Source organism: Herpailurus yagouaroundi, unplaced genomic scaffold, assembly GCF_014898765.1.
Source record: "Herpailurus yagouaroundi ecotype Mexico unplaced genomic scaffold, PumYag 215, whole genome shotgun sequence".
In the NCBI taxonomy this organism is placed as follows: Eukaryota; Metazoa; Chordata; class Mammalia; order Carnivora; family Felidae; genus Herpailurus; species Herpailurus yagouaroundi.
The window spans coordinates 8,522,719-8,535,833 of record NW_024412446.1 but is presented as its reverse complement, the minus strand read 5'-3'; the positions used below and the strand labels follow the sequence as shown (position 1 = coordinate 8,535,833).

The 13,115-nt window shown below is 48.2% G+C and overlaps 1 protein-coding gene across 5 annotated transcripts in view; it reads right to left on the bottom strand.

The window, feature by feature from the left end:
* ABR (ABR activator of RhoGEF and GTPase) overlaps positions 1-13,109 on the bottom strand; it is a 185,136-nt gene extending 172,027 nt beyond the window's left edge. For all 5 annotated transcript variants that reach the window (XM_040455450.1, XM_040455452.1, XM_040455454.1 and 2 more), the window contains exon 1: positions 12,031-13,109. In XM_040455450.1, coding sequence (XP_040311384.1) covers positions 12,031-13,075 — 1,045 coding nt within the window. In that variant the 5' untranslated portion in view covers positions 13,076-13,109. The remainder of the gene's footprint in view (positions 1-12,030) is intronic.
* Positions 13,110-13,115: the final 6 nt, after the last annotated feature.

Below are 13,115 nucleotides of genomic sequence, written 5' to 3'. Positions count from 1 at the left end.
GGGTTCGAGCCCCGCGTCGGGCTCTGGGCTGATGGCTCGGAGCCTGGAGCCTGTTTCCGATTCTGTGTCTCCCTCTCTCTCTGCCCCTCCCCCGTTCACGCTCTGTCTCTCTGTGTCCCAAAAATAAAATAAACGTTGAAAAAAAAAAAAAAGTGGTCCATTTCTAACACACATGCACTTTAAGAGGTTAGAATCCAGTTGGGGAGACAGAGAGGCAAACCTATTTAAACCATATTATATTTGCTCAAATGAGTGTATGTGCAAAGTGCAGGGAAGAACTGTGTGGCTAACACTGGGCTGGTTTTCCAAAGAGCCAATCACAGTCTCCTCTCTTTAACACTCTTTACAACAGAGGCTCAAGGGCTGAAATCCTTGATCTCCCCTCCAGCCCTCCTTGCAGCTAATGACGGCCACATTATGTTGGCCAATAGCATGAAAGCAGCAGTTGCTAGGTAGGGTTTGGTGGGGGGAGCTTTTTAAAGGGACAGCCAGTGTGATCACTACAGTCCTTTGCACCCTTCTCCCTCTCTGAAACATGAGCACACATCTAGTGATGCAGCAGATTTTTTTTTTTTTTTTTAACTATGAAGCAACAAGCAAGAGGACAAATACCTTTCTGCTTAATAACAGGGAGAGTCTGGGCCCCTGAGAGTGCTGCTGAGCCATCCCAGAAAGCCTGCCTCTGGAGTTCTTGGGATCGGAGGAAAACAAAGCTCTATCTGGCCAGGTCATTGTATTAGTTTCTGTTGCTGTTAACAAATGATTACAAATTTCATGACTTAAAACGACACCAGTTTACCATCTATAGGTGAGAAGTCTGACACGGCCTGTCACTGGGCTAAAGTCAAGGTGTTGGCAGGGGCTGGGTTCCTTTCTGGAGGCTCTAGAAGATAATTCATTTCCTTGCCTTTTCCAGCTTCTGGAGGCTGCTCATCCTGCTTGGCTCAAGGTCCCCTTCCCTCCTCTTCAAAGTCAACAACAGTGGATTGAGTCCTTATCATCTTGTATCACTCCGACCTCTTCTACCTCCTTCTTCCACTTTGAAGACCTTTGTTACTACATTGGGCCCACCTGGATAACCCACAATTCTCTCTCCATGTCAAGGTCCTTAATTTGATCACATTTGCAAGGTTCCTTTTGCCATGTAAGAGAACATACTCCTAGGTTCCAGGGACTGGGACATGGACATCCTTGGGGGACATTATTCTGCATATCACAGTGTCATTGTGGCACAGTTTTGTCTTATCTGCAGACAAACGCACTCCTAACACCCAGTTCTTGGGTCTACCCAGGAAAGCAGGAGAGGCTTTACAGAGGAAGTAACTCCTAGCTGAGACCTGAAGGATGAACAGTAATTTGTCATGTGGACAAATATGGAAAGGGCATTCCAGGGAAGGGGAGCCGCACGTGCAGAGGAATAAGGATGCAGGGTATGTTTGGAAACTACAAGCAACTCAGGATTGCTAGAGCATGAAGTATATGCGTGTGTGGGTGGGGGAGGGCACAGCTGAGGGTGGACCGGATCACAAATGGCTGGGCACATTTGCATCTAAGAAGCTCAGATTTACTTTGAGGGTGGCAGAGAGTCACGGAAGAATGCAAGCAGGGGGTGCATAATTAGATTTAGGGCGATCCCTTTGGCTCTAATGTGGAAGATAGCTGGGGGCTGAAGCAGAGTGAGGCTGGAGGCAGAACAATTGGTTAGTGCACTGGTTTAGATCAGGGGCATTGAAATGAAGGTCTGGACCTTCATGAATTGTTTGAGCGGCTCCTATATGCCAGGGCACTGTGACACTCTGGGGCTACCAAGGCAAATAAGACACAGGTCAGAACAAGGATGCCTCTCACCACACCAACCACATCCCCGAGGCGGGAAGGAGGGGTGCTCATGGAACTCAAGTTTGGGATGTTCTGCCCCCTTGCCCCAAGTCTGGGAAGCACTGATGGGGTGAGGTGTGGCCCAGGGGGAATTCAAAAGGGCACCAGGACCATCTCAATGATGGGGAAGCAAATGAAGAAGCAGATGGTCCTTTCCTGTGCATATTTCCCCCAAGCCTGCCCTAGTTATTTTAATATATACAGATTTTTAATGTTTGCTTATTTATTTATTTATTCATTCATTCATTTATTTATTTATTTATTTATTTATTTATTTATTTATTTTGAGAGACAGCACAAGCAGGGGAGGGGGAGAGAGAGAGGGAGAGAGAGAATCCCAAGCAGGCTCTACACTATCAGTGCAGAGTCCAATGTGGGCCTTGAACCCATGAACCTCAAGATCATGACCTGAGCTGAAATCAAGAATTAGACACTTAACCAACAGAGCCATCCAGGAGTGCCTGACCTAGTTATTTTATTTTATAATTTTTTTTAAGTTTATTTATTTTGAAAGAGACAGAGAGTGCAAGCAGGGGAGGGGCAGAGAGAGCAGGGCAGAGAGGATCCAAAGCAGGCTCCGTGCTGACAGCAGAGAGCGCGACGCAGGGCTCGAATCCACAAACCATGAGATGACGAACTGAGCCGAAGTCAGACACTTAACTGAATGAGCCACCCAGGTGCCCCTGGCAACAATTTTAAATCGTTGCATGTGGTAAGTTAGAAAAGGAAATGCTGTGGTCAGAGGAGAAGCCTGGACCCAAACACAGTCCCCCCCAATGGAAATGGTCTGGAATTAGATATGAGGGATGGTTTGCACAACTTTGCAAATATACTAAAAACCAACCCGTGACTCCATACTTCAAAGGGGTGAGTTTTATACTATGTGAATTATCTCTCCATAAAAGTCATTAATTTTTTCAATAGGAGAAGAAAATAACCCCAGCACTTGGCCCTAAGGGAACCTGGGCTTGTTAGCTAACTGGTCAGAGCCTCGGCTTTCCTCATCTGCAAAATGAGAAGAGTGGTACTTACAGAAGATAAAGAACAGGAGACTGTGCTGAATATTAATGTGACCGTGTAGGTTAAACACTTAACATAGTGCCTTGCAGGTAGTAGTTGCTAAGTATATCCTAGTTCTTTTACTAAGTGCCAATAACATTTTTGAAACAATCATTTTCTCGGCAGCCACAAGATATGACATAAGCTCTAGGCAAGCTCCCTCACACAGTCTTGTCTCAGGCAGACTAGAGCCAGGATCAAACGGGAAGACAGCAACACGAACCGAAGCCCACGCTCCTGCGGAAAGACTGCAGATTTACTCTGGAGCCATGCAGTGCAGAAACCGCGAGAGAGATTTGCGTGGCATAAATACAGCTACACGCAGCAGTGGTAAAGGAAGGTGGGCACAGAGATTTCTGTTTATAATTCTGGTTTGGTATACAAACTAGTCCGGTTTCCAAAACAGCCAAGTCTGCCCCAATACCTGGACCAGTCCGTTGCGGCTACAACGCAGCCCTGAGGTTTAGACATGCCCCATGCCCCAATCTCCTCGCTCTGGCTCCTCAAAACCACAATGAGCCAAAAACAAACCTTATATAACCGTAATTTTCTAGCACAGTACCAAGGCAGGGGATTTATTTTTTCACTGAACATCTCGCTTGTGATATTCCAAAGTCAACCAAGTACTCATCAAGAACCTGCCATGTGCCCAGCCCTGTGAAGGATATTGTGAAGGAGAAAAAGAAGCATAAGCTATGATCCCTGCTCTCAAGGAGCCAGCTAACCTCTGAGTTTGAAAGCTACACTTCACAGTAAACATAGAAAAGGCATTGTGCCTTGCACAGAGCAGTGGTTCAGTCATTATTTGTTCGTTGGGTCAATGAATTAATAGAGGGCACAATAATAAGACAACTGTGTGAGTGTGGGGCTCACTCTAAGAACCACAAGATGGGTTGGAGTAGTTGGAAAAGGCTTGTGCCAGAGGCTGCTAGCTGCCTACTCAATATCAATTCTTCCATTTTTTCTTATAACAGAGGCCCTATTTTATTTGAGGTGGCCATATGCCCAGATAAAATACTACATCTCCCAGCCTTCCTTGTAGCTAGAGGTGGCTAATGAGATCTAAACAGAATTTGTTAGGAGAGGCTACCAGGAAAGTGCCTTAAAAGGCAGACCAACAGCTGCCACTTAGTCCTTCCTCCCTTTCTTCTAATTCTCATCTGAAATGTGAATGTGATGGCTGGATTTTCAGCAGCTATTTTGGACCATGAGGCAACCTTGAGACAGAAAAGCACAAATAGAAACAAGCCCAAATTCCTGATGATCATGGTAGTCACCATACTCTCCCTGGACTGCTTACTTCTGGCATTCTCTTACTTGAAAGAGAAATACACCTCTATCTTGCTTAAGCTACTTTTTGGGGTTTTGTCATATGCAGCAAACCCCTATCTTAACTAACACAAGATATCATGGAAAAGCCAGGCTTTGAAGGAAGGGTTGGCTTTGTGACTGGGTTTAAGTGGGGGTGAAGGGCATCTCAAAAGCCAGACAGAGCCCACAAAGACACTGGAAGGAATGTGCATTAGCTGAAAGCAAGTGAGTAGAGAGTAAGAAATAGAGAAGCCAGATGACAGTTTTATAGATGCCAGGGACAACAGGAATTAACTGGGGAAGGACCAGCGACCACAAAGGAACAAGAAAGCTTATCTGCCTCCAAAGGAGCAAAACACCTGTGACCTGGAGGAAGTAAGAAAGGAGAGACAAGAGGCTTGGGGAACTTCATTACACAAAGAGATAGGAATGTGAGCTGTGGCCTGGACTTAGAACAATGACAACACCACCATCTAAGCTTCATTAAATGCTTATGTGCCTGGCCCTGTGCTAGGTACTCTTCACACACTTACCCCCTTTACACTTCACAAGTCTATGACACAGTCCAATCACCATCACCCACTTTTGGCGGACAAGGAATCCAAGGCTGAGACAGAGTCAGTAACTCATCCAATGTAAGTCTTACAACCCTGCAAGCTGGCTCACATCAAACCCATTTTTCAGATGGGGAACGTGTTTGTACCATTGTTTCAAAGCCGGGGAAATACGTCAAGATCCTGATTTTCAAACATAAAGATCCAGGGCCAAGTATAGAGCCAACTGCTTTGTGAATAGTCTCTTAACCAGAAGAAAAACAAGTAGAGGAAAAGAAAAGCTTTGAGTCTTGGTTGTATTTACTATGTATGTGTAGAGGAGGAAGGGCTCGTTAAACAAACGCACCCACACCCTCTGGCTGGCTGGTAGAGTGCTCCTGAGGTGTAGATAGTGCTAAGATGGTGGGGTGATGGTGGAGAGAAGCAAGCTTTGAGAAGCCATGTCAACTCCACTTACAAACGAATCACAGCCAACGACCAGCTCATGTGTCTCAGATAGTGTTTTAATATCTCTCTGCAACAGGGAATAGAAAAAAAAAAATCACTCTAACACAGCTAAGGCTGAAAATTCAACACTTTGAATTAAGTTATTCAGACACATCACTGAACACAAGGAATTCTTCCCGGAGCAAAAATCTCATTAGTCACTCACAGGAAGGGGAAAAAACCCATCAAGTTACAACGATCTAGGTAACATGAGTACCGAATAGGAAGTGTATTTCCCATGCAGATTAAAAATAAAAAGTCTCCTTTGGCAGCCTGGCAGAATCTGATGGCAGGGCCTCCCAAGTACAGAACGCGAGAATGCTACAGCTGGCCCAGGACAGCACTAAGTGCTGGAAGTTAAAGAGTGCTGTTTTTGTAAGACTGAGTTCAAGGCGGATTCCATCACGAAATGTTTGACTCTGGGTAAATCTCTTTACCTCTCCTGGCCTCAGCACTTTACCTATAAAATGGCAGCAGTAGGGGCGCCTGGGTGGCGCAGTCGGTTAGGCATCCGACTTCAGCCAGGTCACGATCTCACGGTCCGTGAGTTCGAGCCCCGCGTTGGGCTCTGGGCTGATGGCTCGGAGCCTGGAGCCTGTTTCCGATTCTGTGTCTCCCTCTCTCTCTGCCCCTCCCCCGTTCATGCTCTGTCTCTCTCTGTCCCAAAAATAAATAAATGTTGAAAAAAAAATTAAAAAAAAAATGGCAGCAGTAATCTTCACCTGCTGAGATGGATGTGAGGCTAAATGCGATTGTCTACTGCTCCTGTTACCATGACTTTGACAGAACTTATGTCTTTAGAGTTCTCTGCTTAAAATTCTAGGAAAGAAAAGGCCATAGAACAATGGAAAGAGCCTTGTCCTGGCTCATAGGTCCAGCCTTGAGGGTCATGAGCGTGTGACCTTGAGGTTACTTTTAGGTCTCCAGGACTCTGTCTGGAGGGGGCAGGAATAGACCTACTGTAAGATCTCTTCCTGTTCTAGACTCTTGAATGTCACTAAGATTCAGATGAACAGTCCTTAGTCATTCATTTCAGGATTTACAAAGTTTTTTTTTTTTAATGTTTATTTATTTTTGAGAGACAGAGAGGCAGGCTGAGTGTGAGTGAGGGAGGGATAGAGACAGAGAGACAGAATCCAAAGCAGACTCCAGGCTCTGAGCTGTCAGCACAGAGCCCAACACGGGCTCGAACTTATGAACTGTGAGATCATGACCTGAGCCAAAGTCAGACGCTTAATGGACTGAGCCACCCAGGTGCCTCAGGATTTACCAAGTTCTGCTGGAAAGCTGTTTCTTTATCTAAAAATGTATGGTTTCTACCCTTGGAGCCAAAGAGTCAGTGAGAACCTTAAAAGCAGGTCACCGACTTTTGCAGTCTTGACCCTTAACACAGACTTGGCATGAAGTAAGACCTTGATAAACTCTCGTTGGGTTGGAAGAGATTAATGAACAAATGAATGAATTTCAAGGGCCTGCCAAATAGAGACTGCCTGCCCTCCACCGGGCAAAGTTTAGTGCAAGGAGAAAATGCTGCCAATTTAAAATATTAATGATATTTACTTTGTCATCTGAACTACAACCAGAATATCGGGTGAATAGTTTCTGCCAGTCAAAAGGATGACTGACTCCGAAAAGCCACCTTTGGGCTTTGCTAGAAGAGTATGCTTTGGTCCACAAAGAGTGCGCGTGTGGTACAGGGGATGCCACAGGCTATGGAAGGGATGCATAAGCCCCGAGAAGGAAATGTCACCCAACCTCTGTGGCAGGAATGGCACAGAACCAAGGCAACCCAAAAGGGAAAATACCACGGCTCTGCATGTGGGCACGCAGTTGCGTCCACCCAAGAGTGCCCAGCTGAAGAGAGAAGATCTAAATCCAGCAGGGGGTCTGCTCACCTGTGAGGCCAAGTCCACTCAGGAGCCCCAAGGGTGGGCAGCAGCCCTGTTGGTCGACCCCAGCAGCAGATGGACCCCCCGCCATGGGGTCTGCTGGGGATTTTCGTGGTACAGGAAATGGTAATAATGTACACGGACATGTGTATGCACTTAATGGTCACTGTGTGCCAGGTGCTTTGCTAAAGTCTTCAAATATCTTATTGTATTTAATTTTCATAACTACCCTGAGAGGTAGGTGCTATTATTGAGGCAGTATAGCTTGGTGTTTGTTTGAAAGCAAGGACTCGGGACTCAGACTGCTTAGATTCAAATCCCAAGTGTCACTTACAAGCTGAGTGACCTTAGGGCTATTGAAGCTCTCTGAGCCTTATGATTCTCATATGTAAAATGGAAATAATAATCCTGCCTGTCTTAGGAAGCTGTTGTGAGGCACAGATGAGTAAGTACATTTAAAATGCTTACAATAGGCACTGGCTCAAAGTAAGCCCTCAGTAAGTGTTAGCTATCCTTGTCATTGCTAATAGAGACGAAGGCGGCTTCTCCATGGCCTCACAACTGCTGAGGGGCAGAGTCGGGGCACACAGGTCTGTCTTCAGAGCACACGGGACCCAACACAAGTAATTCTAGTTCTGCAGCCCTCACCCCATCCACACCACCACCCTGATGCATGTCACCATGGCCTGGTCTTCCTCAGCACCAACCCAGGCTACAAGGTGCTAAAAGGAATATACTCAAAGAACTGGCATTCTAACTTAAACTCTGGTTTGGCTACTATGTGTAGAAATAGACCCATATGTGTCTTTGTATGGGAATCTGCCTCTCATTTAAGAGAAAATGGTCCTTTTCCAAGGAGAGGGGCATCTCTGCCTCTCTGACTCTCACGTGGCACTGTCTCCTTAAGACCTCCAGACTGAATGGCTTGATAAAACCCGAACTTCAATTAAGGATCTCAGAATACAAATAATGGGCATAATTGCTGGTGGAGAAGGAGAAACATGAGGGCCAGTCCAGCAAGAGAGCTTCATGAGCAAGACACTGCCCTGGGTCCTGCCCTGCTCTTGGAAGGTTCTAGAAAGAGCCAGAGCCTTGCTAGGAAAAGTACATGCATCACAGAAAACCAAACCATCTGTGATTCCTATCTGGGAATGAGAGACTCTTTGAAGCATCTCAAAGAAAATGACCTGTAGTCATGGTTAGCCAACACTGTGAGTGCCTACCATGTGTCAAGACATGTTCAAAGCCCTTTAGAAACAAAATCCCATTTATTCCTCATATCAACAATATGATATAAGCAGTGTTTATCAGTCCCATTTCACAGATGTGGAAACTGAGACACAGAAAATTCAAATAACTTCTTCCAACCTCACACAAGTAGTCTAGCTTCAAAGCCCATAGTCTTTATCAGTATTTTCAAACCTTTTTGTCCAATTCATGGCAAGAAATACCTTCTACATCAGGACCCAATATACACTCACACATTTATACACAACTGAAACAAAGTTTTAAAACAGAATAATGCTCTCCATTACCATGTGCAAGGCACTCCCATGTTTCCTCTTCTCTTCAATCCCATTAAAAAATTATATCATTCAACAAATATTTATGGAACACCTAATATGTGTGAGACACTGTTCTAGGCTTTGGGGCTTGACGTCAGTGGATGAAAGAGATAAAAATCCTTGCCCTCAAGGATGCAGAGAAAGAGGGTCACTTTTGTCCTGCTGGTAGGAATGCAAACTGGTGCGGCCACTCTGGAAAACAGTATGGAGGTTCCTCAAAAACTTACTAATAGAACTACCCTACAACCCAGCAATTGCACTACTAGGAATTTATCCAAAGGATACAAAAATGCTGATTCAAAGGAGTACATCCACCCCTTCGTTTATAGCAGCACTATCAACAATAGCCAAAGTATGGAAAGACCCCAAACGTCCATTGACTGACAAATGCATAAAGAAGATGTGGTACATCTATACAATGGAATGTTAGTCGGCAATGAAAAAGAATGAAATCGTACTATTCGCAACAACGTGGATAGAACTAGAGAGTATTATGCTAAGTGAAATAAGTCAGAGGAAGGTAAAATACATGATTTCACTCATACGTGAAATTTAAGATACAAAACAGATGAATATAGGGGAAGGGAAACAAAAATAAGATAAAAACAGAGAGAGAGAGAGAGAGAGAGAGAGAAACCATAAGAGACTCTTAAATACAGAGAACAAACTGAGGGCTGCTGGAGGGGCGTTGGGTGGGGGATGTCCTAAATGGGGGATGGGCATTAAGGAGGGCACTTGTGAGGAGCACTGGGTGTTGTATGTAAGTGATGAATCACTAAATTCTACTCCTGAAACCATTATTACACTATATGTTAACTAACTTGGATTTAAATTAAAAAAAAAATCCTCCTCCTCTTGGACCCTGCCTTTTACTGGAGAGAGAGTGAAAAAGGTCAACATGCAAAATCGTAGCGTCTGAAGTGGTAATTTGGTGAGTGCTACGGGGAAAACTAAAGCCAGGACAGCCAAGCGTGGACAAGGAAGGCCTCTCGATGCTCTCATTCCCCACAACACTGATTTCAGTGGGCTGTCACCCACCGCATGAAAACCCCTGCCCTTAATCCCTCCACTCTAGGGCCTCTCTGTTTGTCTGAAGGCTCTTTCTCCTGCACACGCTTGTGACTGTGCACACGTGCGTACACGTGTACAGGCATGCGAGTACGTACGTGTCCAGCCCCAGGCACTTCCTCAACTGGGGAGGTTTGGGAGGAGGGGCCCCCATACACAGCTGTCCAGGGGTTCCCTCCACAAGCTTGCCCTGCAGAGGCGTCCTGGAATGGGGGCCTGAAACACCAGCCAGGCACCACTAGCCGAAGTCCTGAAGTGCCAGAGTGTGTGCCCTCCGGCTGGAGTCTTCAATCCAGAGGAAAGAGAATCTTTTAGTCACTGGTCCACCCAGAGGGGGCACCTTTTGTAATTCATTAGGCCAGAAGAAATGCTAATTCCTAATCTGTATCAAGATGCTCCGTGTGCTAGAATGCCCTTAAGGAGAGAGGAGACAGCACACAGAAATAAAAATAACTCCTGGAGAAAATCCAGTGCATTGGGCACACCTGAAGGGGTGATTGATGTGGGTTTCAGGGAAGATGGGACTGGAGCCAGCTCTGAAGCAGCTCTGGGCACTTGGGTAGCCTCTACTGAGTATTTGGAACTTGGCACTAGAGTAACATCTTCAGACTCTTCCCTTAAGTTAAAGGGGCACATAAAAATGTTACTAGCATGGGCAGCAAAAGCATTACCTATGGGAGATGCAGCCAATCTCTGCTAATGAATAAGTGTAATTGATCACAACTGATGATTTGATGGACCTTCCAAATGTGCTTTTAGCAAAGTGGACAGTTTTTCATTCAAATGCAAACTCACCCAGATAAGATCTAATAATGGAGATTTTGGAACAATCCCAGCACCAGTGATTTCTTTCTCTCCTTCACTGAGCAGGAAGGCATCTTAAGTTCCCGGTTACAGCTTGACCCAACTAGACATCAATTTATTCTTTCCCTGTGGCTGAGGAGACCCTGACAGCTCCAGGGGCAGCAAAGGGGCAGTCACAGGCCACCTCACATCCCTATCCGTCCTTTCCTCCTTAGCCCCATTACCACTCCCTGACCTATGGGGAGCTGGGTGGCTGAGAGACCCAGACTCAATACATAAATATTTATTGAGTGCTTACTATGTGCAAGGCACCCTAGTGACTGCCACAAGGGCATTCAAAGATTGGCTAGGACAGGGGCGCCTGGGTGGCTCAGTCAGTTGGGCGACCGACTTCGGCTCAGGTCATGATCTCACCGCTGGTGAGTTTGAGCCCCGGGTTGGGCTCTGTGCTGACAGCTTGGAGCCTGGAGCCTGCTTCGGATTCTGTGTCTCCCTCTCTCTCTGCCCCTAACCTACTCGCATTCTGTCTCTCTCTCAAAAATAAATAAACATTAAAAAAAAAATTTTTTTAAACAAAATCAAAGATTGGCTAGGACTAGGTGCCGTCCTCCAAATAGAAGGCAACGGCGACTGACAGCCCAAGTGGAAGTCTCAGCTCACTTCAACAAACACTTAATCTTTCCAAGCTTCCGTTTTCTCCTTTGTCAAACGAAGACATTGCATTAGACATGATCTCTGGGCACTAGGCCAGCTCGAAAACTATGATTCTATGCCCTCTCCTTCCCAATCAGGCTCCTAGGAAGCTGACAGATCTAGGTAGGGGGCAGCCAGCAAAGGGAGGGGGAGAGGGGGCAGTGAGGATGATGTACCTTTCCCTGGGTGAGAGGATGTCTCAGTTTGGCCAGAACACACGATACAGGCTGGAGAAGATGGCAGATAATTCAGAAAATTAAATGAGAAATTTAGACTTTCACAACAAGGAATGTGGGGGAAATGGGGAGCCTCTGGAGTTTGTGCAGAGAAAGGTACTATCATGTGGTGGATAGGAAATCTGACCAACCCGTGGAGGATGAGTTCAAGAGAGGGAGGGCCGTGATGTTACAGTATCAGAGCATAAAGGTTGAGGCCTGAAGTGAAAGATGCCTCCCATGGTCTAGCCAATCCACGCATCTAACACCATTCCATCACCCCCTGCCATCGCCATCCTGCTTATTTTCATAAACTCGCCCAAGGCGAAATGATGTTGCACAATCTTTTTTTTTTTTTTCCAGTTCCACAAGTGGTTTCAGGGTAAACAGATAAATTTTTTATCTCTTTTTCCCAAGTGCCTAAGGTTAAACAGAACCAACGAGGTTTGCCGGAAAGGGGTGCAGGAAGGGGCCAGGAGCCCCCGGGATGCGCGAGGGGTGCGCCTACCTGCAGAGAAGCCGTCCTCGTGGTCCGAGCTGTTGTGGCTGCAGTCACTGCCCCTCTCGGGCGAGCTGTGGCTGGGCGAGTCCCGCTCCGGCACCCGCAGAAACCTCTTGCGCCGCCACGGGGGGAGGTGCTCGCGAGCCCCGCGCGGGGGGTGCTCCTCCGCAGCCAGGGGCGAGCTCCGCCCGTCCTTGGCCTCCGCCTCCAGCTGCTCCAGGTCGCGGCTCCGGCGCTGCTGCCGCCGGCCCCCGGGGATCAGGTGCATCCAGCGATGAGGGCTGCCCGCCCGCGCCGGCTTTTCGGCCTCGTCGCGGGTCCCGAGCCGGCAGGGGGGCACGAGCAAGTGGCCGAGGACGAATTTCTCGTTCAAATCCACCATCTCGAAGTCGTGGTCACTGCTGTTGCCCCCATCATCTGCGACCGAGGCGTCCGGCTCGCCCTCCTCGGAGCCCCGCCCCGCGCGGGTCCGGGAGGACAGCTCCTCTCCCTGGGCGCTGGGGACCGTGTCATCGGGGCCGGGCGGCGCGCGGTCCTCCCGGAGTCTGAAGAGGAGGCGAGGCTGCAGCAGCTGCTGGTGGATGGCGGCGGTCAAGCTGCGCACGGCGCCCCCTGCCCCCGCCGCCCCGGGCCAAGTGGGAAGGTCGGGGCACGCGTGACGAGTCCCGGCCTTGGCGGCCACCTCGGGGTCAGGGCGCCAGGAGCCTGGAGGGTCTCCGCCGCCGCCCGCGGCGCCCTCCTCCTCCCGCGGTGGCGGCGCCCGCTCCGGCCCGGCCGGCGCCGGCTCCTCTGCCCAAGCTCCCCCGCTGTCGCCGTCTCCGCCCTCCAGGCGCCCGCAGCCGAGGTCCCGCTTCTCCCCGGCCAGGGCCGTCTGCAGGTAGGAGACTTTGAATTTCTCCTCAGCCAACACCTGTTGCAGCCGCTTCAGGTTGAGTTTGCAGCGCTCCAGCTCCCGCTCCATGTCCAGCACCGAGTCCAGCCGCATGACCGGCGCCTCCTCCCCGGGGAACTCGGCCTGCCAGTGGCGCTCAAAGTCCTGAGGGTCCCACATGGCGGCCGCCCCTTCGGGCCTCCCGGGCCCAGCTCCGCCG